Source organism: Cibotium barometz, chromosome 28 (assembly GCF_041138505.1).
Source record: "Cibotium barometz isolate CiBa-2024 chromosome 28, ASM4113850v1, whole genome shotgun sequence".
Taxonomy (NCBI): Eukaryota; Viridiplantae; Streptophyta; class Polypodiopsida; order Cyatheales; family Cibotiaceae; genus Cibotium; species Cibotium barometz.
Window position 1 is genome coordinate 9,240,505 of NC_141073.1, and position 23,738 is coordinate 9,264,242.

Here is a 23,738-nt window from a genome sequence, read left to right on the forward strand (position 1 = left end):
CTTGATCTTGAGCACCAATTGCTCTGTAGCAAGGGCAGAAGCTGTGAGTTGTTGCAACGTATGTTTTGGGTGCAATTCAATACCCGATCTATAAGCAGGTTGCAATCCAGAACGAAACTTCCTCTTTCTTTCATCCTCTGTGATTAGCATGAAGGGAGTCACTTCCAGCAACACTTTCCAGAATTTGTTAACATACTGTTGCACACTCTCATTATCTTTTTGCTCCAACCTGTCCCACTTTTGAGTGAGAGTTTGCTCTGCATTGGGTGGCAAGAACTAAGCATAAAATCTATCTTTGAATTCCTTCCAAGTAGAGATAGGATCCTTGGTGATCTTTTCGGCGATCCACCAATGGGCAGCAGTGCCTTTCAGAAACATGCTAGCATGGCGCATCTTTGACTTTTCTGTAAAGTCCTCATCGCTAAAAGCAATGTCGAACTGTGCCACAAAGGCTAACACCTTAGAAGCATCATGTTCACCATGAAAGACATCAAATTTGACAGATTTATCACCTGCTTTGAATTCCTTGAGCTTCCTGGCATGAGGCTCATGGTCCTCTCTTTTTCTTTTCCCCTTATCCAATGGGGTAGCCCTGTCTGCATGGGCTCCATGGGCCGTCATAGAAGCTTCATGGGGCACGGTGGCATGTGCTCCACGAACTCGAAGCTCAGATGCATGTGACTTACCTGCATATGGCATGGTCTCTCCATGAGACAACTCAGAAGGCAAAATTTTTCTGGAAGCAGACCTGTCACCATGAGATACATATCTGGCATGCATGTGACTTTCATGCCCTCCATGAGCACTGGCATACAAAAATCTATCAGGCTTTGTGCCTTGTGGAGAGGATGCATGTCGAGAGGTGACAGTCACCTCTTCCTTTTGCATAAAAGATTTCAGCCTTTCGGATGCGGGATCTCCATGCTTCAAACGAGGTGGATTTCTGAATTTTAGCTCTCCGTCATCCCCCTCTTTGATATCACCTTTGCGAAGGAGATAGGCAAGTGCCAACTCCCTTGGTTTCTTGCCCACTTCACGAGCCATTGATTCAAAAGTTACATCAACCATAGCATCAGCCTTCCTGGCTTCAATAGCACTTTGCAGATGGGGATCTTCATGCAAAAACTTTAATTCTTGGTCTTGAGCCTGCAAAAGTTTTCTCATATGTTCCATTTCAGCCCTCATAGCTTCAGGCTCTTGTTCAAGCATAACTGTCTTTCCTGGAGACAGTTGACCCTTGGATTCACTATCAAGAACCCTTTCAAGGGGCTTGTGCCTACCACGCAGGGCATCAGACCCACGAGAGGCACTAGAGGGACCCCTCGAATTTGGTACTTCCAAAGGGTTGCCTTGGCTGTCCATTGTGTTCAAAGTTTGCTAAAAGCGGGATGTCCAGTACACAGGTTCGTTTCCCCACTAGGAAGAGGGAAACAACCGTGCTCTGATACCAATGAAACCGATCCCGTCAAGTGGGAAAGACTCCGTTGGACACCCACACGCTTAATAGCACAACTTTAAAACCACAAATATGAAATGGACAACTTAAAACAACTTGAAATTTAAATGAAATGAAATGGAAAGATGGACACCAGCACTGGGGCCAGAACGGGCCGACCCCCCCCTCAATATATGATATATTTATTGGGAGTATTTAATAAATACAATGCTCCACGGGTTCCAAGAACCAGATAATGTCCATGTACATATGAAAACAGTACCAAACAAATAGGCTCGAATTTCGATGTAGAAGCTCGAAGCAGAACGACCACTAGAGTGGTCCAATCTCTACGGTCCTGTGCTTTCACTGGACTCCGCGGAGAGCGCCTCACTGGTGTTCCGAGACCACGCACAAACAGGCGCTCTCGTACTAACGCCTGGCTCTCCCGATCTCAGCACCTTTGGACCGAGGTTCGCCAATACAGCTTGGACAACCCGGCACCGAACGGGTGTTGGCCGAGCGGGACGAATCTTTTATCAGATTTAAACATATAATACTTTACTCAAATCTGTAAATCACTTACTTGTAGATGGTTGATATGAAAACCAATCCTCAGAGTATGATGAAGTCTTCCAGGTGATGTGAAGTCTCCTTGTAGAACACCAATGGAGATAGGATGTACCACCTTTGTAAGAGAAAACAAGCAGCACCTATTTGCCAATTTACTGCCGCCTGTAGGAGCATGTAAGAGGGTTTTGGCTGCAGCCTGTAGTGTAGAAGATAGGGCAGCCTATTAGTAGCCGCCTGTGCGAACAGCCACAGCAATGCCTTGGTGAAGGTGGCCCACGTCTGAAAGCACTGGAGAAAAGGCAGCGCAGCCTGTAGGAGCAGCCGCCTGAAGAAGCAGCAATACAACAGCCACCGGGTAGAGGAGGGAGAAGTAGCCGTACAGCAGAGAAGTTGCAGCCAGCCGCCAGGGGAGAGAGAGAGACAGTCGCCTGTAGGGGTGGTTGCAGCCAGCCTGTAGAGGGGCAAGCGCAGCCAGTAGAAAAGATGGCAGCCGCCTTTGCGTAGGAAGAGCAGCCTGTAGGAGATGGCGTGGAGGAAGCAGCCGCCTGCAACTATACTCAGCCACCTGTAGAGAGGCAGGCACAGCCAGCAACAGCAGAGGGTACAGCAGTATTGGCAGCCAGCCGCCTGGGGAAAGTAGAGGCAATCACTTGGGGCGTGTACAGCCACCAGCCACGATGGAAGAGATGGCCGCCTGGTTCCTTTTCGAAAGGTGATGAATCAACGCCAGATAGAGACGATGAATCCCATGCTTGAGAGGAAGGTTTCTTTAATAAAATAAATGTGAAGTTAACTCTTGTGATACCCACGCATGCATGTGGGGGATTAGTGGGGGTTGGTGACCATGCCCACCCCCACACTCACTTAAAAGTGGGGCTCCCCACCTTGACCCCAAAGTGGGTGCCCAAAGGGGGTGCCCACTTTTAAATAAGTGTGAACACCTAACCTTATAAATCAAAGGGTTAGAATATAAAACATTTAAAACAACATGTACCATATACTTACCACCTGTTCACATGCACTGAAACTTGTTAGAATACAGGGCAGACTTCACGACTCACTGGCAGGCGTCCCCGCTCAGTAAGTAACACGTCAAGCAGGCAAACACACAAATACGTGTCATGCGAAAACAGTTTCAAACATGCAAAATATGTGTGCATGTGCAAAAAGTAACATGGACATATCTCCCGTTCATGGAACATGTACAAAATATCTGTCGGCACAAAACTGGCACGACATAAAAACATAAAATCCTGGTGACAGTCCCATAGGTAAGACACAGTTCCAGGCACGAGTTTCCCTAGGTGTGACAGTCCCATAGGTAAAACATGGCACGAATACTGGCTCTTCCATGGCGTGACAGTCCCATGGATCGAACACAGTCCAGGTCATACACGGGTGGCACTGATCTGGCTCCCGTCCATACGACACCATCCTGCTAACACACGGGTGGCACCAGTCTGGCTCCCGTCCATGTCAGCAAAATACTGGCCTCTTCACACGAGACACCGGCCTGGCCTCAAGTGAACGAGACGCAAAAACTAGGAATGGACCAAATGGTCGGCCAATTGGTGACAGTTAGTTATTGTATTATAGAGAGTCTCGCGAGTTTGTGAGAGCTCTATGGTCTTGGAGCCTGGATCTAGTGCAGACGTGCACCTGCTTTGCGCAGCCGAGGCCGGCAGCAATCTCGAGGCCCGCGAGGGCAGCTTCGTGGCGGTATGGGACGTCGCGAGGAGGAGATTGGTCGGTACGTCAACCTAGTTAGCTCAGCTCGTGGCACGGTGGGGACAGCCAAGACTGTGGGCTTGCCCACGGCTGTCATGGTTGGGAGGTGAGTCAGGCCCTGCACCCCCTTTGTTGTTTGTTTGTTTGTTTGTTTGCAGGATTCGAGTTTCGAACCAAGATTGATCACGAGGGGATCCGTGGGGATTTGACATGAAGAGCCTGCAGCTTGTTAATATGCTCCCGCATCGTTGCCGACTTTACAGGGCTCATAACCCACATCTGTACTTCCAAGGAAATCCTCTTCATGGGCGATACCCTGTAAAGAGAGGCCAAATGCTGCCATATACCTCTGGCCAGCGTCATATGCTTTACATGATTGATTACCTGCGGTGTGCAGTTGAGAAAGATAAACGAACGGACCCTGGCGTTGACACGATCCCACATCTGTGTCTGAGCCTCCCGGTCCTTTCGGATCGACGGTAACTCCCCTTCCTCTACTTCCGGCCGTGGAATCCCAACAACGACGAAATCAGCGAGGTCGTAAGACTCCAGAACAGATTCCATCATACCCTTCCATATGCCGTAGTTGCTCCCGTCCAACTGACGGTCCATCGGGAACGTGGGGAGTGTCGGGATCTTCACATGCCTCTCGGCCATCTCAAACAGATCTGCCATAGCAGGGATGTACTCTGAAAAGGGTGGGTGGGTGGGAACAAAGAAGAACTAACACCTGCAAGTGGCTGTCCAGCAAATCAGCCCGCCGTCCTCTTGCTTCTCCTCTTCCCGAACAGTCCCGTACGGTCCACCAATCAGCAACACAGCAGTCCCCCTCTTGCTCACACAAATCCCAAGAACTATCTAGAGCCTAGGCTTTGATACCATGTCAGAATACGCAGCGGAGATGATGACCAGATCTGGGAACACAAGAGCAAAACGTAGTGCAGAAAATCACCGCACAAGAGAGAGAGAGATAGAGGCGTGTAACGCTGCTCTATATACACAAGAAGATCCCGTAAAATGATACAAAATGGAATGGGGGCTGGGGGCCATTTTATATGGCCCCCCATCAGCAGTCGGCCTGTTGTAGGGCAGCCGACTGGATACCCACAACGTGCAACAGCAGTCGTCCAGCACAGAGGGTCCACGACCTGTCCAGTTCAGTCGGCCAGCTCCAAAATGGGAACATAAACATGCTGATGCAGTCGGCCAGCAACTGGATCCTCCTGTCATCTCAGGGCTGCCTCCCAAGCCACAGAAAAATGGGAAAAAATAGGGGAAAAATACGGAGAGTGGGGAAAAATGAGAGAACACCTAATAAGGGCGGGCACACCCACAACGAAGGCCCTGGTGTATAAAAATAGACAGGAGATGACTTCTAACGGGGTAGTGCTACAGCCAAGGTGAACAGTGCAGGTCAAGAACATATCATTAGATCTACAGATTTACGTTATTCTACATCATTCTAATAAAGCAAATACACCATTTGTGGTGGAGGCCCTACAGAGGGTATTCAGGACCCAATACTGTGTCCGACTGCCTCTCTCTCTCTCTCTCTCTCTCTCTCTCTCTCTCTCTCTCTCTCTCTCTCTCTCATCAGAGATGCCTAGCTCTATTTGTCAGAGAGGCTTTCACTTTCAGAGACAGGAGACTTAGACAGATGCAGGGCCACCAGACTCACGATACGCGAGAGACCCAGGAGCCAGACAGCCCACCAGACCACACTGAGACTCACAGGGAGGATCCACAGATTCCGGACCCGACATGGCTGCAGAGACCACTGTTGTACCCACGAGGATGCACATATGAGATGATTGAGCAGAGACGCATAGAGCACCTACATAGAGGCCACTACAGGAGATTGGTCTCACGACGCCAGAGGACATTACGGGCATTCAGACAGAGACACCTTGGGGGGACCCTCCATTGTCGCCTACGGATCGCGGCCTCTTGAGGGACCAGATTATCCACTTGATCCAAGGAGGAGAGGTGGAGGGGCACGACTTCTTCTACTATTATGGTGCACCTGATGAGGGGGCCCAGTCCTCATGAGTACCTATATGGCATGACATGCTTCTCATTATGTACACTTATAGCATGCTGCATAGCTTTTTGATTTTCATTTCAGTTTCAGTTCTAGTTTCACACATTTCAGTTTCATTATGCTTTCGGATGAGGCTCCCGAGCGCATCGACTTATGTATTCATGTATGTTCGACATGTGTCTCATGGACCCGTTATGGTCCTTCGAAGACAATAATAAAATTTCATTTCATTTCTCTATGTTGTGCATTATCTTCGTCGTGAAAGGTTACTGAATTATGAACATTAAAGTTATTGATTCTATCCACCAAGCTTTTGCATGTTACATTGGTATCAAAGCCTTCTTCAAGTGTGAAGAATCAGCCAAAAAACCATTAAAAAAAGAGAGATTTTTTTTTTTTCCGCTTGTGTGGCTGGCATCTAGACTCCATTGAGGAGAAGGATGAGATTTCAGCAGTTCTCTCTCAATGCATTGAGAAAGAGGAGGAAGTTCCAGCGATTCTCTCCAAATCCATTGAGGAGGAGGATGAGTTAAGTGTTTCAGTAGTTCCAGAGGAGGTAGATCTCTCCAAATCCTATTCGGAGGAGGATGAGGTAACCCCACAGTTTCCATGGAGTCTACCGTGCCAGCAGAGCATCCTAAGTTAGAGGGGCCAGTTCCAGCGCCTGCAGTTTACAAGGAGGCAATGGCAAAGACATCCAAGAAGCAAGGAGAATCGGTAGCCTTGCTACCTAAGTCAGTTTCGAAGATTGTGTGGGTGCCTCCACAACAACAAAGTTCCCGCATTTCGAGGATCCATACGGGAGTAGAGCAAAGGCGCATCATGTGCCCTAGTGTTCCAAGTTCAGCAGGAGGGAATGTCACGTGCACACGTTAATCCGGTGCCATGTAGACATGACTATTCCTTACAGCCGCCTTAAGGGCAAAGTTAGAGGTCGTATATGGGCAGTTTGGAGCCAATTTGGTGGCCCTATAGGTGCCCGGAGGTGCCCAAGACATGTACCAATGGTTGGGATTGTGTGGGTGCCTCCACAACAACAAAGTTCTCGCATTTTCGAGGACCCATACGAGAGTAGAGCAAAGGCGCATCATGTGTCCCAGTGTTCCAAGTTCAGCAGGAGGGAATGTCAGGTGCACACGTTAATCCGGTGCCACGTAGACATGACTATTCCTTACAGCCGCCTCAAGGGCAAAGTTAGAGGTCGTATATGGGCAGTTTGGAGCCAATTTGGTGGCCCTATTGGTGCTCGGAGGTGCTCAGGACATGTACCAATGGTTGGTTCATATTATGGACACAATATGAACACATTTTATGACATTTTTATGGCCTGAGAAGTGAAAACCGACCTGATTACGACTTGCTATCACTTTCCTATATGAAAGCAAGTCATGGATCATTCATAATCATTCAAAGACAGAGATTGCACAGCCAAGACCAAGGACATGGAGTCTAACAGTTTGGATCAGCCAAGTACATCTCCAAATCAGCTTTTTCCATTAATGCACAATGGAGAACAATAAGCATAAGTTCATTCATAGCATTCATAGTCTAGATCTACATTGGATCTATGACAATCATTGTAATTACTCATTCATTCAGTAATATATAGTAGGAGTAGGTTAGGTAAAGAGTCTCTCTCTTCTCCTTCTCTCTACTTTATGTCATGAGCATGTGATTAGCATTAATTTTTATTGCTTTGCATTAATCATCATTTAAGCACGCTTCCGCATGTTACAGTGAACGATGTCCATTAGAATAAAATCTCTCTGTCTTGAGCACTTCTAATAGATTCCTTTGCAACTTGTACCATTTCTTGCATATCTTGCAAAAAATTACGCGCTGCATCATGCTGAAGTCTTGAAAATCCCATGGTAACAGGTAATCTAGGTTGAAAACCGTACATTAGCATAAAAGGACTAAAACCTGTACTCGTATGCTTAGTACTGTTATATGTAAATTCTAACATAGGAAGATAATCCTCCCATGAACTCTGTCTTTTGGAGACATGCACGAAGCATATCCTCCAAAGTTTGATTCACCCTTTCAGTCTGACCATCAGATTGAGGATGATCTGAGGAACTCAAATTCAAAGTTGTTTCCAACTTCTCAAAAACAAGTTTTCAAAAAGTCACTTATAAACTCAGAGTCCCTATCATTGACTATGTCGTGCGGTAAACCGTACAGTCTAAACAATTGCTCGATAAATTACCTTGCTAATTGCGTAGCTGTAATAGTCTTCCGTATAGGTAAAAATCTAGCCATTTTTGTCAAGCGGTCCACCACAACCCAAATAGAATCATGGCCTTGACGTGTTCTTGGCAATCCGGTAATAAAATCCATGGAAATACTTTCCCACTTATTACCTAGGATTTGTAAAGGATGCAGCATCCCAGCCTGTCTAAAGCGTTCAGCTTTATTTGCTTGACAAACCTGACATTGAGGACATATCTTCTACATACCCTTTCATCTTTGGCCAATTAGAAGTGTGTTTCACTAAATCTAATGTCCTGTGTACCCTAGGGTGTTTAGCAGAAGAGGCGTCGTGACACTCCTTAAGAATCTTGGACCTAATGTCCGGGACTTGTGGTACACAAATTTTGTCATTACGGAAGAATAAACCATTTCGAATCATCCACTGGCCTCCCGCAGCTTGAATGGTAGGCTGCTCAGTCACCGAGTCTTGGTCAATCAGTGAGCTCCCGTCCTGGATACTCTGCCAATATGGACCAAAATAACTATCAGTCTTGCAAAGCCCTCTCAATGACTGAAATAAGTCAGTAGAAATCTCGGTGAATCTACACACATTCTCCAGGTGTTGTCCTTCTTTCTCCTAAGTAACACACGCGCACCCCAAGGTGATTTACTTGGACGGATCTGTTCCATCCTCAAATAATCTTTGAGTTGTTTGGCCAACTCATCTTCCTCAGCCTGGCTCATTCTTTAGTTGGATTGCTAACAGGTTGAGCACCAAGGACTAGATCAATACGATGATCTACTACTCTTTCAGGTGGTAAGCCCGATGGCAGCTCCTTAGAAAATACATCTTGAAACGAATCAAGTAACTTCTTTAATTCTTGAATCTTTGCTTTCAAACACACTTAACTCATTGACATCCATAGTAGGTATGAGAAATGAAGAAAGTGGAATCAAAACACAGTGGAAAGCATTATACAAAAAAGAATCCATTATATTTCCAAAATCAACGTTATTTACAAGAGGTCCTTGAGAGGGATGTATACAATCACCTAAGATATATTACTGGGTGTTCCTATGCTCAAAAGGAAAAGAGGAGTGCAAGTTACCTGCGTGGAGGAGAAGAGAAACTGTGTGGACTGCTGGCTGCGGGTTTTTGTGCGTACAAAACAGGCCGTACAGAACCTGGCCGTATAGACCAGGTGGTTGCAGGCCGTACAGCGCTGGTGGAGGCTGCCTGTACAGAGCTGTTGACAGCAGGCACAATAGTACGGCTGCTCTGCAGGTTCAGGCGGCGCTGACAGGAACGGACAGCAGGTACAGTCCGTACTGTTGGTATTGGTGGCGGCTGCTATACGACAGCAGGTACAGGTTGTACAGTCGGCTGGTTCAGGAGGCACTGGCGACCAAAGTACAGACAACAGGCGGTTGCAGGTTCAGGCGGCTATTGTACGATAGCTGACACAGGCAGTAGTTGCACGTACAGAACTGTACGGACAGGTACAGTAGAGTACTACAGAACTGTACGGATTGGTACAGGCTGCTACAGTACTGTTTAGTCTTGAACAGTTGTTGCAGGCGGCGTTTTATCAGAGTCCGGGTGGTGCATCAGTCAGGTGGTTACGGGGAGAACAGTACAGACAGCCTGTTGCAAGTACAGACTGGTACAGTCAGTCCCTTTGATGCAGAACCACCCATTGAATTGGTAAGCTCTATACTTGTCAATCTTTCTTTCTTTCCACTGGCTTATGTCTGCTGCAGAGTTGTGTCATCTGGCCCCTTGTGAGAGGAGGGGTATGGCAGTTTGAAGGGTGGAAACAGAGACTGGGCAATGGATGTATATTTGAATTGAGTTGTGAAACCATGTTCATGGAATATGCCAGATGTGTGCTCAAGGCTGCCCTGCTGAATTGTCTTGGTTGATTAGAGGGAAGCATAGTGTGTTGCTTTTGTGGGACACAAATCTGTGTGTGAACCCTCTATGCTAAGAGGTCTTGAGGGCTGCCAGATTGGACATGCAGGTTTACTTTTCCTGGATTGGCTTTGTTGTACTCAGTTATACATTTCATTGAATTTAAATAAAGAAATACCGAAAGGGACGCCAAGCTTTGGGGCCAACTGATGTTGATTTCATTTCAGTTTTGGGGCATTCTAGCTCGAGTTAATTTTGTTATTTATTGGACTACAAGTGGAAGGGTGACTGCTAGTCTACCGCACTTTGGTTTCTACCAAAGGCCGGTTTCAAGGTTCCGTTGCCGGGACCCATCATCAACTTTCTTAAGGGGGTGAGCTCGTGGTTGACTCGAGGAAAGTCATTGCTGAAAAATTCAGCAACATGTCTGATATAGAAGATGAATATTTTTATAATGAAGAGGAAGAGCAAGAGACCTCTCTTGAGAGAAATGAATTTGAGGATATTAGAACAGGCTGCAGATGATGCACAATATGAGGATGTAACATAGCCAGAAGTTATGCCTGGTAAAGAGGAAGATGATGCTCAATTTAAAAATCGTTTGGCAAGTGTAATGGATGTGTTTATGCAGCTCACACAAAGTGAGAAGTTTGCTGAATTTATGAGATCCTGTTCTGAGCCTGAAAAGAAGAAGAAGAAAGTGCGTTCTAAGAACCTACCTTAGGGCAATAGTGGTGCCTTCCCACAGGATCCATCTTTTGGACAGTTTCCGAACATGCAACATACTTTTGGTGCCAACTCACAGAGTTCCTTTTTCGGACAGCCATCTATTCCTCAGCAGTCTATGCATCCAGGTTATTTTGGTGGTGGCTCTCTGTTCCAATCCATGACTGGGGGTTACCCTTAGGGAGGCATGGGTATTCTAGGGACTTTTGGAGCTAATTTTCAGCCTGGTATGCAAGGGAATATGTATGGTGGTATGCAGTTCGGAATGCAAGGAAACATGTTTGGGGGCATGCAACCTGGAATGCAAGGAAATATGTATGGGGGAATGCAGCCCGGTATGCATAATGGTATGTTTGGAAACATGGCTGGAATGTATGGTATGCCAGGTGTGGGAATTGGTAATGTTGACCCTATGATGGGCATGAATGCTGGGGGTAGCAATCTTGTGAAGCCACTTCCTTACAATAATCTAACGTCTATGGGTAAGGCGAAGGATTATAAGGAAGGGGGAGCTGCTGTGAAATTTGACACATTCAGTGGGGCCAAAGATAAGCTAAAGGCACTTACCTTTTTACAGCAGTTTGATGCTGCTTTTTCTGGTGGTAATTACACGGAGTCCTCTAAGGTGAGAAAAGCTACGACTTCTCTCAAGGGCAATGCATTGCAGTGGTGGTCCACTCTTCTTCTACTTGGCATAGCACCATCCACTTGGGTACAGTTTAAACAGGTGTTCTCTTCCGTATGGCTCACATCTACTTTCGAGGTAGATGTAATGACAGCATGGCACAAGTTGGATGCATCAAAGTGTGAAAATCTTGAGGATTATAATAAGAAATTTTGGGAAGCTTTACTTCCAGTTACTTCTTATCGTGGAGTGCCTTTGTCTGAGCAGGTGGAGAAGTATTGTTGTGGGCTGCCCAAGGAAGTGCGTGACTATTGCATAAAGACTCGAGTAACAAATATGTCACAGATGATAGAGAATGCTATGACAGCAAATGCGTTACTCACTAGAGTCTCATCTGGATTTAAAGGAAGTAAAAGCTCAAGCAAGAAATCTGAAAAGTCAGGGCATGCTTCGCGTGATGCAAAAGGGTCTACAGAGAAGAGATATAAGAAGTTACCAATGCCCAAGAGAACTCTTGAGGAGAGATAGGCTTTGATGGATGCTCGGAAATACTTTTACTATACAGAGGAGGGACATATGTCTTTTAATTGTCCCAAGCGAAAGTCCCAAAAGGACTCTGACACTAAAGGGGAGCCCAAGTCAAAGAAACCAAAACCTTCTGCAGGGTTAGTTCCTGATCTTGTTGGGGAACAGCCAGGTGGTGAAGAGATTGAGTTGTGCAGGGCATGGGGCAAAGTGAGATCAAAATGCCTTGATTTTCTTTGACACAGGTGCTAGAGCCAACTTTATTTCACCGGATTTGGCTGGCCGATTGGGGATCCGTGCAGAGGAGATGGGGCCTTTATATGAGGCTAACATGGCTTGTCCTGGGTATGCAGAACCCGTCACTCCTATTATTGGGAAGCTCAGGCTTCATTTGCAGGTTTATGTAGACAGCGAAGAGTTTTTCATCATGCCACTTGATGGATGTGATGTTTTGTTGGGTATGCCATGGTGCCACAGAGTACATGCGGTGGTGGATACATACAATAGGAAGATTACTTTGACTCATAGAGGGAAAGAACATGTTTTGGATGTAAAGCTTAAAGGGGAATCTGTTCCTATTGTATTAGCTTCGGCAATTTCATCAGTAATGAAAAAGCACTTGATTTATGTAAAGGATGCACAAGATGATGAGTCTAAATCTAATTTGTCTACGTTAGATAAGGACAGGACTGATTTCTTATGTGAGTTCCAAGATTGTTTTTCCGAGTCATTGCCAGGGGAACTTCCTTCGGAAAGGCCAGAAGATCATGCAATTGATCTAATTCCGGGTAGTACTCCACCAAATAGACCGCCGTACCGTGTTAGTGCAGCCCAACAAGAAGAAATTATGAGTCAAGTACAGGAGCTGTTGAATAAAGAGTTGATACAGCCTAGCTCATCACCCTTTTGCTCACCTGTACTCTTAGTGCAAAAGAAGGATGGTTCTTGGCGCATGTGTATTGATAACAGGGTGCTGAACAAGAATACCATCAAGAATCGATTCCCCATTCCGAGGATCGATGACATTTTGGACTGCTTACAGGGCTCCACAGTCTTTAGTCGGATAGACTTGAAAAGCGGGTATCATCAGGTACGTATTAGACCTGAGGATGTGCATAAGACAGCATTTTGAACCACTTTTGGGTTATATGAGTTCTTGGTTATGCCCTTTGGTTTGACAAATGCACCTGCCACATTTAACAGAATGATGGACAGGATTTTCCGACCTCATAGAGCGTTTGTGGGCACATTCTTTGATGATATGATTGTACATTCACACACTGAGGAGGAGCATAGAAGGCATTTGGCCATTGTGTTTGATGAACTCCGGAAGCATAGGCTGGTCATTAATGGCAAGAAGAGTGAGTTCTTCTTGCAAGAGATACACTTCTTGGGGCATATTGTGTCTAAGCATGGAGTTCGTATGGATCCATCGAAGGTGGAAGCAATTCTTAATTGGCCAGATTTGAGGACCGTGCATGATGTACGCAGCTTTTTGGGATTGTGTTCCTATTATAGGCGGTACATACGGTATTTTGCTGAAATTGCTTGCCCCTTCATGCCTTAACAAAGAAGGCAACTTCGTTTAGATGGGCTGATCAGGAAATTATAGCCTTTAAAAAGCTTACTTCGGATCCAGTATTGGTATTACCGGACCTCCGAAAGGCTTTTGTTGTCGAGTGTGATGCATGTGGCAACAGTATTGGGGCAGTTCTCATGTAGGAAGGACATGTGATAGCCTATGAGAGTCGAATATTGCAGAATGCCGAGAAGCATTTACAGGTATATGAGAAAGAGATCTTGGCTGTAATTCATGCTCTTTCTACATGGAAACACTATTTGCTTGGGGCTGATTTCACTGTGCAGACAGATCATCAGACCTTGCGTTATTTCCTCATGCAAACTAAGCTTTCTGAGAAGCATATGCGATGGGCCAACTTTTTGTCTATGTTCCACTTCTAGATTGTGCATGTGGAAGGCAAAAAGAATGTTGTGGCCGATGCTGTCACGCAAGCCACAGGTCTCAGCAGTTTCACTTGCTTATCATCATGAGCTTGATGAGATGAAAGAGCAGTATGCCCATGATGAGGACTTTGGAAGGTTGTATGATCAGATGTCTGAGGGTCAGTGGCATGATCACTATACTCTTAGAGATGGGTTTTTGTTGATACATGGTAGACTGTGTGTTACCAGGCAATTGCGACTCAAGGTAATGATTGAAAGTCATGCTCCACCGTATGCAGGTCATAGAGGAATTGACGCCACGGTAAAGCAGTTGAAACTTTCTTTTATTGGCCAACCTCGAGAAGAGATGTTGATGCTTTTGTTAGGCAATGCATCGTATGTCAGAAGGTAAAGTTTGACCGTCAAAAGACACCAGGGTTACTTCAGCCTTTACCTATTCCAGATAGACCATGGGAGAGCATTGCTATGGATTTTATATTTGATCTTCCACGGACACAAACGGGCAATGATGGCATTTGGACTATCATATGCAGGTTCAGTAAGCAGGCTCATTTCATTCCCTTGCGTAAGACGATCAAAGTTGATCATATGGTGAAGTTGTTCATGGCGAACATCTTCAAGGATCATGGCTTGCCTTCGTCTATCATTAGTGACCGTGATCCACGGATGACGAATTTATTCTGGAGAGGGTTGTTTGACAACATGGGTACAACTCTCAAGTTTTCATCTTCATTTCATCCACAAACAGATGGTCAATCGGAAGAGGCTAATTCTACAGTGTTAGATCTTCTTAAGTGTTATGTGTCAGAGCACAAGCAACAATGGGAAAAGTATCTTCCTTTGGTGGAGTTTGCTTATAACAACACAGTCCATACCTCGACGGGCAAGGCGCCTTTTGAGATTGTGGAAGGAGGGAAGAAGGTACCACCCATTTTGCACACAAAGGATAAGATCTTTGAGGTTGACCAGTATGTGGAGAACATGGATGAAGCTTATCGGAGAGTTAAGTTGGCACTCCAGAAAACTCAGCAAAGGCAAAAGAAAGCAGTAGACCGTCACAGACATGCATTAGAGTTTACATTGGGTGATTGGGTTCTTTTGCGATTTGAAAAAGCTAGGCTCAAGAAGATGAAGCGTAAAGAGCGCTTATTCCCTAAGTTGAGCATGCGCTATTATGGACCTTTTCAGGTATTGGAAAAGATTGGTGAGGTGGCCTATCGTTTGAAGCTACCAGATCACTGGAGGATTCACAATGCATTTCATGGGAGTCTACTTAGACCTTTCCATCGGGATGTGCCTAAGGATGTATCAGATGAGGCTCAGCCCGAAGTTGAGGAACTTGATGAGGTTCTTATTCCAGAGCAGATACTGGCACATAAGGAAAGAAAGGTACGAGCTAAAGTTTCCCGTCACTATCTTGTGAAGTTCAAGAACTATTCACCGATGGATGCGAAGTGGATGGAGGAAGGTGACTTAATAGACTCACCACAAGTTTTGCAGCTTTTATCTTGATGCCTTTGAGTTGGAGCCGAGTCTTGTTACGGCTCATTCAGGTTCAGCAGAGCATGGGTCTCGAGCATTGCCTGATGCTCAAGGGGGGGGGGGGGGGGGGGGGGGGGTAGCACCTCCACTCCCTTGATAGAGACAGGCTCAGATGACATCTAGAGGTCGCTTGGTGTAGCTTTTGTCTCACCCGAAGGTACTGATGGCTGACAGTACATCTGTTTATGGGACTTCTATGATATATGTGTACTAGTCACATTGGATGTTGTGGTTGTGTATGGTTCACAGTGGTATACAACTTGGACTACTACTACACCATTGTTTTGCAGTGAATGTTGTTACATATGCATGGCTTAGAGAGATTGGGACGCTGATCTTGCCATATTGTACATTTCACTTTGGATATTTTGCTGTATCACCAGATTGCAATCGAGGACGCTTGCCATTTTTCAAGAGGGGGGTATGTCATGACCTTGTGAAAGTGGAACAGCACAAGTGTGGGCATGGTGGTTGGTGAGCAAGATAAATATTAAATGATTCATATTTGGGGTGCATGGACAAATGGTATGATGTGTGGACATCTTCAAGTGTGAAGGGGGACCAAGGACATTAATATTTTTAATGTTTTAACCTTGGGTGGCCCCTAGGCATAAGTGGCCCTTAGGGACTTTAATGAATATTAAGAAAAGGGGCCTAGGATATTATTGGAAGGAGGGTAACTCCACTTTTGGGAGTTACACGCCTCTCTCATCTCTCTCTCTCTTGCTTTTTGGGAGGCGTGCAAGTTACCTACGTGGAGGAGAAGAGAAACTGTGTGGACTGGCTGCTAGATTTTCTGCGTACAGAATAGGCCGTACAGACCAGGTGGTTGCACGTCGTACAGCGCTGGTGGAGGCTGCCCGTACAAAGCTGTTGACAGCAAGTACAGTAGTACGGCTGGTGCAGGTTCAGGCGGCGCTGACAGGAACGGACAGCAGGTACAGTCCGTATTGTTCGTACTGGCGGCGGCTATTGTACGACAGCAGGTATAGGCTGTACAGTCGGCTGGTTCAGGAGGCACTTTCGACTAGAGTACAGACAGCAGGCAGCTGCAGGTTCAGGCGGCTACTGTACGACAGCTGACACAGGTAGCAGTTGCACGTACAGAACTGTACGGACAAGTACAGTAGAGTACTACAGAATTGTACGGACTGGTACAGGCTGCTACAGTACTGTTCAGTCCTGAACAGTTGCAGGCGGCGTTTTATCAGAGTCCGGGTGGTGCATCAGTCAGGTGGTTACGGGGAGAACAGTACAGACAGCCTGTTGCAAGTACAGATTGGTACAGTCAGTCCCTTTGATGCAGAACCACGCATTGAATTGGTAAGCTCTATACTTGTCAATCTTTCTTTCTTTCCACTGGCTTATGTCTGCTGCAAAGTTGTGTCATCTGGCCCCTTGTGAGAGGAGGGGTATGGCAGTTTGAAGGGTGGAAACAGAGACTGGGCAGTGGATGTATATTTGAATTGAGTTGTGAAACCATGTTCATGGAATATGCCAGATGTGTGCTCAAGGCTGCCCTGCTGAATTGTCTTGGTTGATTAGAGGGAAGCACAGTGTGTTGCTTTTGTGGGACACAGATCTGTGTGTGAACCCTCTGTGCTAAGAGGTCTTGAGGGCTGCCAGATTGGACATGCAGGTTTACTTTTCCTGGACTGGCTTTGTTGTACTCAGTTATACATTTCATTGAATTTGAATAAAGAAATACTGAAAAGGGCGCCAAGCTTTGGGGCCAACTGGTGTCGATTTCACTGCTAGTCTACCGCACTTTGGTTTCTACAGAGGCCGGTTTCAATCTCCAAAGCTTGACTACACTTCAAGCTTTGGGGCATTCTAGCTCCGGTTAATTTTGTTATTTATTGGACTACAATTGGAAGGGTGACTGCTAGTCTACCGCACTTTGGTTTCTACCACAGGCCGGTTTCACTCTCCAAAGCTTGAAGTGTAGTCAAGGTGTCTCTATGCCCATGTATGGAGGAACATGGCACTCTTCCATTACTTTGGCCTCAATTCCTTGTGTCACATAAATGGGTTTGCATCATAAGAAAAACCCTTTTTGATGACACAGAAAGTCACCAAATCTTTATTCTGTAATCTGTTCCAAAACATCTTTGAAGTCTTCTATGGTAGATCCTTCATCAAAATGAAATCCATAGGGTAACCCATAGAAACCTCATGGCTCAGGGCTCTCTGAGATAATGCATATGCTACCTTGTTGTCTCTGACGTTCATAGACCACAGCATGGCCTTTTTGGTTCAAGACTGCTCCAATGCAAGCTCATCATGTTCAACCACAAAAAGGTCTAGAATATCCAACACTGGTCCTTTGCTAGCATAAACTCTCAATGCTTCAAAAGGATTCTGTTTCAGCTTTGGTCCACAAAGATCCCATGGCTGTATTTGTCGAAACATGCAATGGGCTAAGCACCACTGCAAACCATTTGTCGAGAACTTCTTGGCATGATGTCAATCTGATGATCTTCCGATCTCTCTGGCTTCTTTGCCTTCCTTTCCTTTACCTGTCCTGAAGAAACTTCATTTGAAAGAGTAGGCCTAGGAGTCCGCTCAATTTGGTGTACTGTGCAAGATCCCCATTTCCTTTTCTCTCTCCCCTCTCTCTCTTTATATTTTCATCTCTTGGACACGTGGCTGAGTCTGTCACACTGCACGCCCCGCTGGGCTTATAGTGGTATCAGAGCAAGATTTCTCTTGAAGAAACTTTCTTGGGGTGATAGAGCCATGTTGAGAGCAGAGGGAGAGTCGAGACCAAGGGCCTAATGAAGGGAACAACTATAAGGCCGATCGAGGACTTCAAGATGGGAACCAGGGTCATTAGAAGAGTATCATGACTTTCAGCAGTTCAGGAGATTTCTCAGAGACGAAGTAGTCCTTGCTTGAAGAAATGTTTGCAGATTTCATCAAGGATTGAGCCATTGAAGCCGAAGGAGTTGAAGCTGCTAAAGCCTATTTTCGAGTCACCATTGCAAAAGGATATAGAGCTACCTGCTCTATTTATCACGGAGGAGACAAGGAAGCTGGAACAGGCCCCGCCCATCCACAGGCACGCTGGCCATGATCAATACAATCAATGAATACAAAACAAACAAATATGCCTATGTAGGATATCCAAGTCGATGTCGATGTCAACGCACAAGATCTCTGATGTCGAGCACACCACGGGGATGACCCACAAGTATCGCTCACCGGGCTAGTACCAGATCCAATATCCAAATCCAATGGATCCCAAGTCCAATGAATCTAAATCCAAGTCCAAGTCCAGATCCAAGTCCAAGTCCAAACCCAATGAATCCAAGTCGAGTGAATCGAGATCCAAATCCAAGTCTAAGTCTAGATCCAAGTCCAAATCCAAGTTCAGATCCAAATCCAAGTCTGGATCCAAATCCAAGTCCAAGTTCCATAACCAAGTTCCATGTTCATGTCCAAGCTTCATGCCCAATCTATATGTCCAAGTTCCATGTTTATGTCCAAGCTTCATGGTCCATGTCCAAGCTCTATGCCCAAGTTCTCCATGTCCAAGCTCTATGTCCAAGTCCAAGAAACAGTCGCTCATCCCATGAGTAATCTCCACAACTCCTATAACCTTGTCGATGAAGAAAATCATGGAAAAGCTCTTAACTGATAGAAAACTTGTTTTAATGGTTTTTGGGCGATAAAAACATCCAAAAAGTAATTTTGAGGGTTTTTTTAGAGCAGTTTTAGGGTTTTTCAAAATTTTAGGGTTCTTGAAATTTTGTCCATACAGTCCGTACAGCTTTTGTACACTTTCGTACAGCTCCGTACACGCGTCCGTATCGCCCATGCATATGCCCATACAAGTCTAGGGCTGACTGTACATGTGAAAAGTAAGTTGAAGCAGGTGTTATGGCGAAGAAGAAGCTCTCCATGATCATAATGATGCCCACACACACTCCACGATCTCCTTCAATCTTTAATGATCTTGTTTATGGTACTACAAGAGAAGTCCAATCCTTTTTATACTTGTAAGAGACCCTGCTTGACTTTTTGCTTTTTCAGGTTTTTTGACCAAGAATGGTGCTTTTTCGTAATCAAACCTTATGGACCCTGCCCCCATGTCTTCTTTCACCTGTCTGGTGTCCGGGCATGGATTTCATCATGTGAAATAGAGCTAGGAGGGCCAAATAGTTACATTCCCTCTCTCTTACATCGCAGTTGTCCTCAACTGGGGGCCGCAAGTGTTCCAACCATATCCATATCTTCCAAGTACATCCATATGTCCCTGGTATATCCATATGTTCTTGGTCATCAAGTACATTCATATGTTTCAAGGTACTAGCCCCATCTAGTGAGCTTGTGCATCTGGTCTTTCCCCATATCTGTGGTATCATCTGCTAATCTGGCAACATCTCAATGCCTTTTCTTTGACCAATAGCTTTTTCTTGATGGTATTTCTTCATGGCTTGTCACATGTGTTAGATAAAATAAATGCATACTTACCTCCTGCAAAAACTAGACACAAGCTAGTCAACAAACAAGTATGCATCATTCACGTCTACTGGGTATTCTAGGTACTGGTAAGATAGTTTGGAGCCCAATGCACTATCACATGCCATAAATCCAAGCGTTGTCCATACATCAAAAACAGCACACAAAGTCAGAAATTCAGACATACATCAGTATGCAATGCACAAGTAATGATCCTCCTGTTCATGGATTGTCTTGTCTGGTTTCATCAAAACCGTGCTGAGCCATGTGGTCACTAGGACCGCTCAGACTAACCTCAAGGCCATCTGGTCACTAAGACCGCCTGAGAGTTCATCAATAGTCATCTGGGCCATCTGGTCGCATTGACCGCCCGATTATGAAATCCAATACAGTCATCTGGGCCATCTAGTCGCAATGACCGCCCGACTGCAATTTCCAATATAGTCATCTGAGCCATCTGGTCGCAATGATGGCCTGACTGCGAAATCCAATATAGTCATCAGGGCCATCGATCACAATGACCGCTCGATTGCGAAATCCAATGCAGTCATCTGGGCCATGTGGTCGCAATGACCGGCCGACTGCAAAATCAAATATATCTGGCATCGTTGCCTCTCATATACAAATCTTGCTCCTTGGGCTATCGAGCATTGTTGCCACTCAAACTGGAGCAGGTCCAAATAACCATTATAAGCAGAATAATGATCAATTCCAGTCCAATATATATACATTGAAGAGGACTAGAGGATTCATACGTTTGAGATTGTTTCAAGCAATACATCTCGGAGATCCAGAATTTTGTGCTCTACAACAGAGGAATGTGCACAATCACCACCGTGGTCCATTTGAACATAGGTAAGACTATGGGCTTGAAGATTGTGAGGGTAGGGTACAAAGAAGTTGAGGATAGTCAGCTGTAGTAGAGTCCCCATGTGAGACTTGTTGAGGTGGGCCAATTACTCATGCTGTTATATACGCCCATCTCCAAGAAAGACCTAGCAAAGAGGGTAGTATTACGGGTGTCCTATAATATCCTTTGAAAAATATAGAATTTAACATACAAACATAAATATATTATATACATATAAAAAATGCATACATCAAAATTAATCTAATTTGATGTAAATTTAGATCATGCACATTGTGCACATGCACACATGCACATTGGCAAACGCTAGGACACATGTGAAAGCACCTTTGAGAGGTGGGTGTGTATGCACATGTGCATACTTAAGTGAAAAGTTGCGTGTGCTTACATATCAAGAATTTCTTTTTTTTAGAATCAACTACCTTGGCAAGGTAGAATGTTTGCCCCGCTCGATTCATAATTTCAATTTCGGATGAGCGCCGCTCGGTTTATCAATTGTCTCCATCTAAGCTCGCTAATTGCAAATATGTAATTTTTTGCAGTGTTTGCTTATCTTGACAGTAAGAAGAGTGTTCTAATTTTGTGGTGTGATTGCATTTCATATTGTGTAGATCATGGTCAAGTTGACAAAGGAGATAGTTGAAACTTATCAAAGTTGTGATGCCACATTCACATTCTTGGAGGCTTTGAATCCTAAACGTTATTTGACTACTCCTTCTCTTCCTGCATCCAATGGAGGCCATGACAACGAAAAGTCAGACTTGATCCTTTCTGTGAATGGTGTGCTTGTAAATGGCAAGACAAATCATAGGTCAGGATATAAACTCTCCCCCTCCCCTGCTTTTCTCCACACCCTTCCTCTTCTTTTCTCCACACCCTTCCCCTTCCTTTGTTATGGTGATTGCTCCAATTTTGTTGAAAAGCTAATTGGGCATCTAGATTGCTTAACAATACTTCAAAATTTATGCCCATCAAACATATTTCATCTACGTGTCACTTTGGGTATATCCCTGCATTAGGCATGATTCAAGGGCTCTATTGGGATATGCAGATACATCATAAAAGACCTTCTTGGCCAAGGGACATTTGGGCAGGTTGCAAAATGCTGGGCAGAAGAAAGAGATTGTTTTGTTGCGGTAAAGATCATAAAAAATCAGCCAGCATATCATCAACAAGCGATCGTAGAAATCTCAATACTTGACATGGTAAATCTTGTTTCAGTGCTTGTCTCATTTCATGTGATTAAATACTGTTAATCATTGCTAGCATTGTAAACATTCAGGCCCAAACTTTTCGTGTGTTTTTATGCAGCTTAACAGCAAGTTTGATCCAGAGGATAAGCATCAAATTGTGCGCATGTTTGAACACTTTCACTATCAAGAGCATCTATGCATTGTATTTGAGATGCTTGGTTTCAACCTGTAAGTTTTTTAGTCTTCAGCCCATGACATGGAAAGTTAAGAGGCTTAAAGGCAGATTATATTTTCACAAATCATGAAAAGAATATGCATAATAATCTTGCAAAATCTAACAGATGTGGCGCATCCATGGTGCCACCTTTAAATGATTATGATTTTTTTCAGAGTCATTATTTTGGTGCACAATGAAATCAGGAGCTGTGTAGATATGAGTTTGTGGACATAGGAATTTGGGTCTTCAGTTCCATTTAGTCAGCCCCTATTAGATTTCTTATCGGTTCAGCAGCCAGGTATTATTTCACCATCAGAGGCGATTCTCTTCTCTTGTGCACCCAAATTCAAGTTTATGATGGTTCAAGACTCAAGCTGCCTTGACAGTGATGCTCTCCAGAGGGTAGAGAGAATAGGACTTGTACATTCTGCTCTACGGAGGTCAAGATGGAGGAGCACTACATTTGAAGATGCCAAGCATACTATGAGATCCGGGGGAGATTCCATTGCCTCTTGGAAGGGATTGGTCCATTGTCCAAGATCATTGATTTCCTGGACTAGCGATGCTTGGGCCTTTACATGATAGAGTGGAGTGGACTCCTCAGAGATAGCAGAGCCTAGCCTCGAGACACCTCACAGCTGACCATTACTAGCTTTGTAACATGTGGAAGCTTACAAACAAGGGTTACACTTTGATTAATGGAATTCAGCACCTTCAATCTTGATGATGAATAGCACAACATAAGAGGATAAAGTGCAGAAATGAAATGTTATATTAACGTCTTCAAAAGGCCAAAGTGACCTATGAGACCAAAGTTACAACCATATGACATCTGATTCACTATCTGGAAAAGAAAAGAAAGGACTGAAGGTAAGTATCTAGCCCTACAATACATCAGTAGGGAGCATCCGGAAGCAGCAACTAGGGAGAGTGGGAAGCTAATGCTACTAGTCAAAATGGGGTACATGAGTACATGGATACATGAATACATGAATATGGGGGAGTACAAAAGTGACAGTGAGTACAACAGTATATGGCTGGATTGGTAATCATCCTAGGAGCTCTAGCATGGGTCTCTGCTGGATGACCTGGATATCTGCCATAGTGAGATGTCTGGTTGGACAAGCCCGATGCCTCGCAATGATGCTCTGAATCCTCCGGTGTAGGCACCGTCTCTGATGTAAGGATCCGCTAGCCCTCGGGCGTCTGGATCTGCCCAACTGGATAGCTCTCTCAACTAGAGAGAGGAGGAGAGAATACATAGTGTTGGGTCCCAAATACCCTCTAAAGGTCCCCCACCACGAATGGTGTATTTGCTTTATTGCTGAATTTGTAGAGGACTTCCTGTATGGCTGTGAACAGCCTGTAATGACAACTTGGAGACCACCTCCTTGCTGCATTTTTGAAAACGCTGCTGGCCGCCCTGGATCAAGACCTTTACTTTGCATTTGGCTATGCACAAGCCTCACCAACTTGTAGAAATGTCAGATGGACAAATCTATATATAGGGGAGAAATGGGCTGAATATGCTGGCCGATCTTCCCCCTTCCCCTTCCCCTTCCCCGCCCCCGCCCCCGCCCCCGCCAGCAAAAAGATTCTTCTATTAGTTACCAAGAACAAACAACCTCAATGGCTAAGTACAAACTCATCTCCACATGGGGAGTGAGAGTCAAGAAACATAATGAGTGGGAAGTATGCTCCTCTCCTCCGGCTATCCGCTTTAGGAGGAGA

General features: G+C 45.1%; 1 protein-coding gene across 7 annotated transcripts in view; it reads left to right on the forward strand.

The window, feature by feature from the left end:
* Positions 1–23,738, forward strand: part of LOC147622470 (dual specificity protein kinase YAK1 homolog) — a 157,417-nt gene that overhangs the window by 35,457 nt on the left and 98,222 nt on the right. For all 7 annotated transcript variants that reach the window (XM_086822047.1, XM_086822046.1, XM_086822048.1 and 4 more), the window contains 3 exons: positions 21,209–21,408; positions 21,649–21,802; positions 21,909–22,018. In XM_086822047.1, coding sequence (XP_086678173.1) covers positions 21,209–21,408; positions 21,649–21,802; positions 21,909–22,018 — 464 coding nt within the window. The remainder of the gene's footprint in view (positions 1–21,208; positions 21,409–21,648; positions 21,803–21,908; positions 22,019–23,738) is intronic.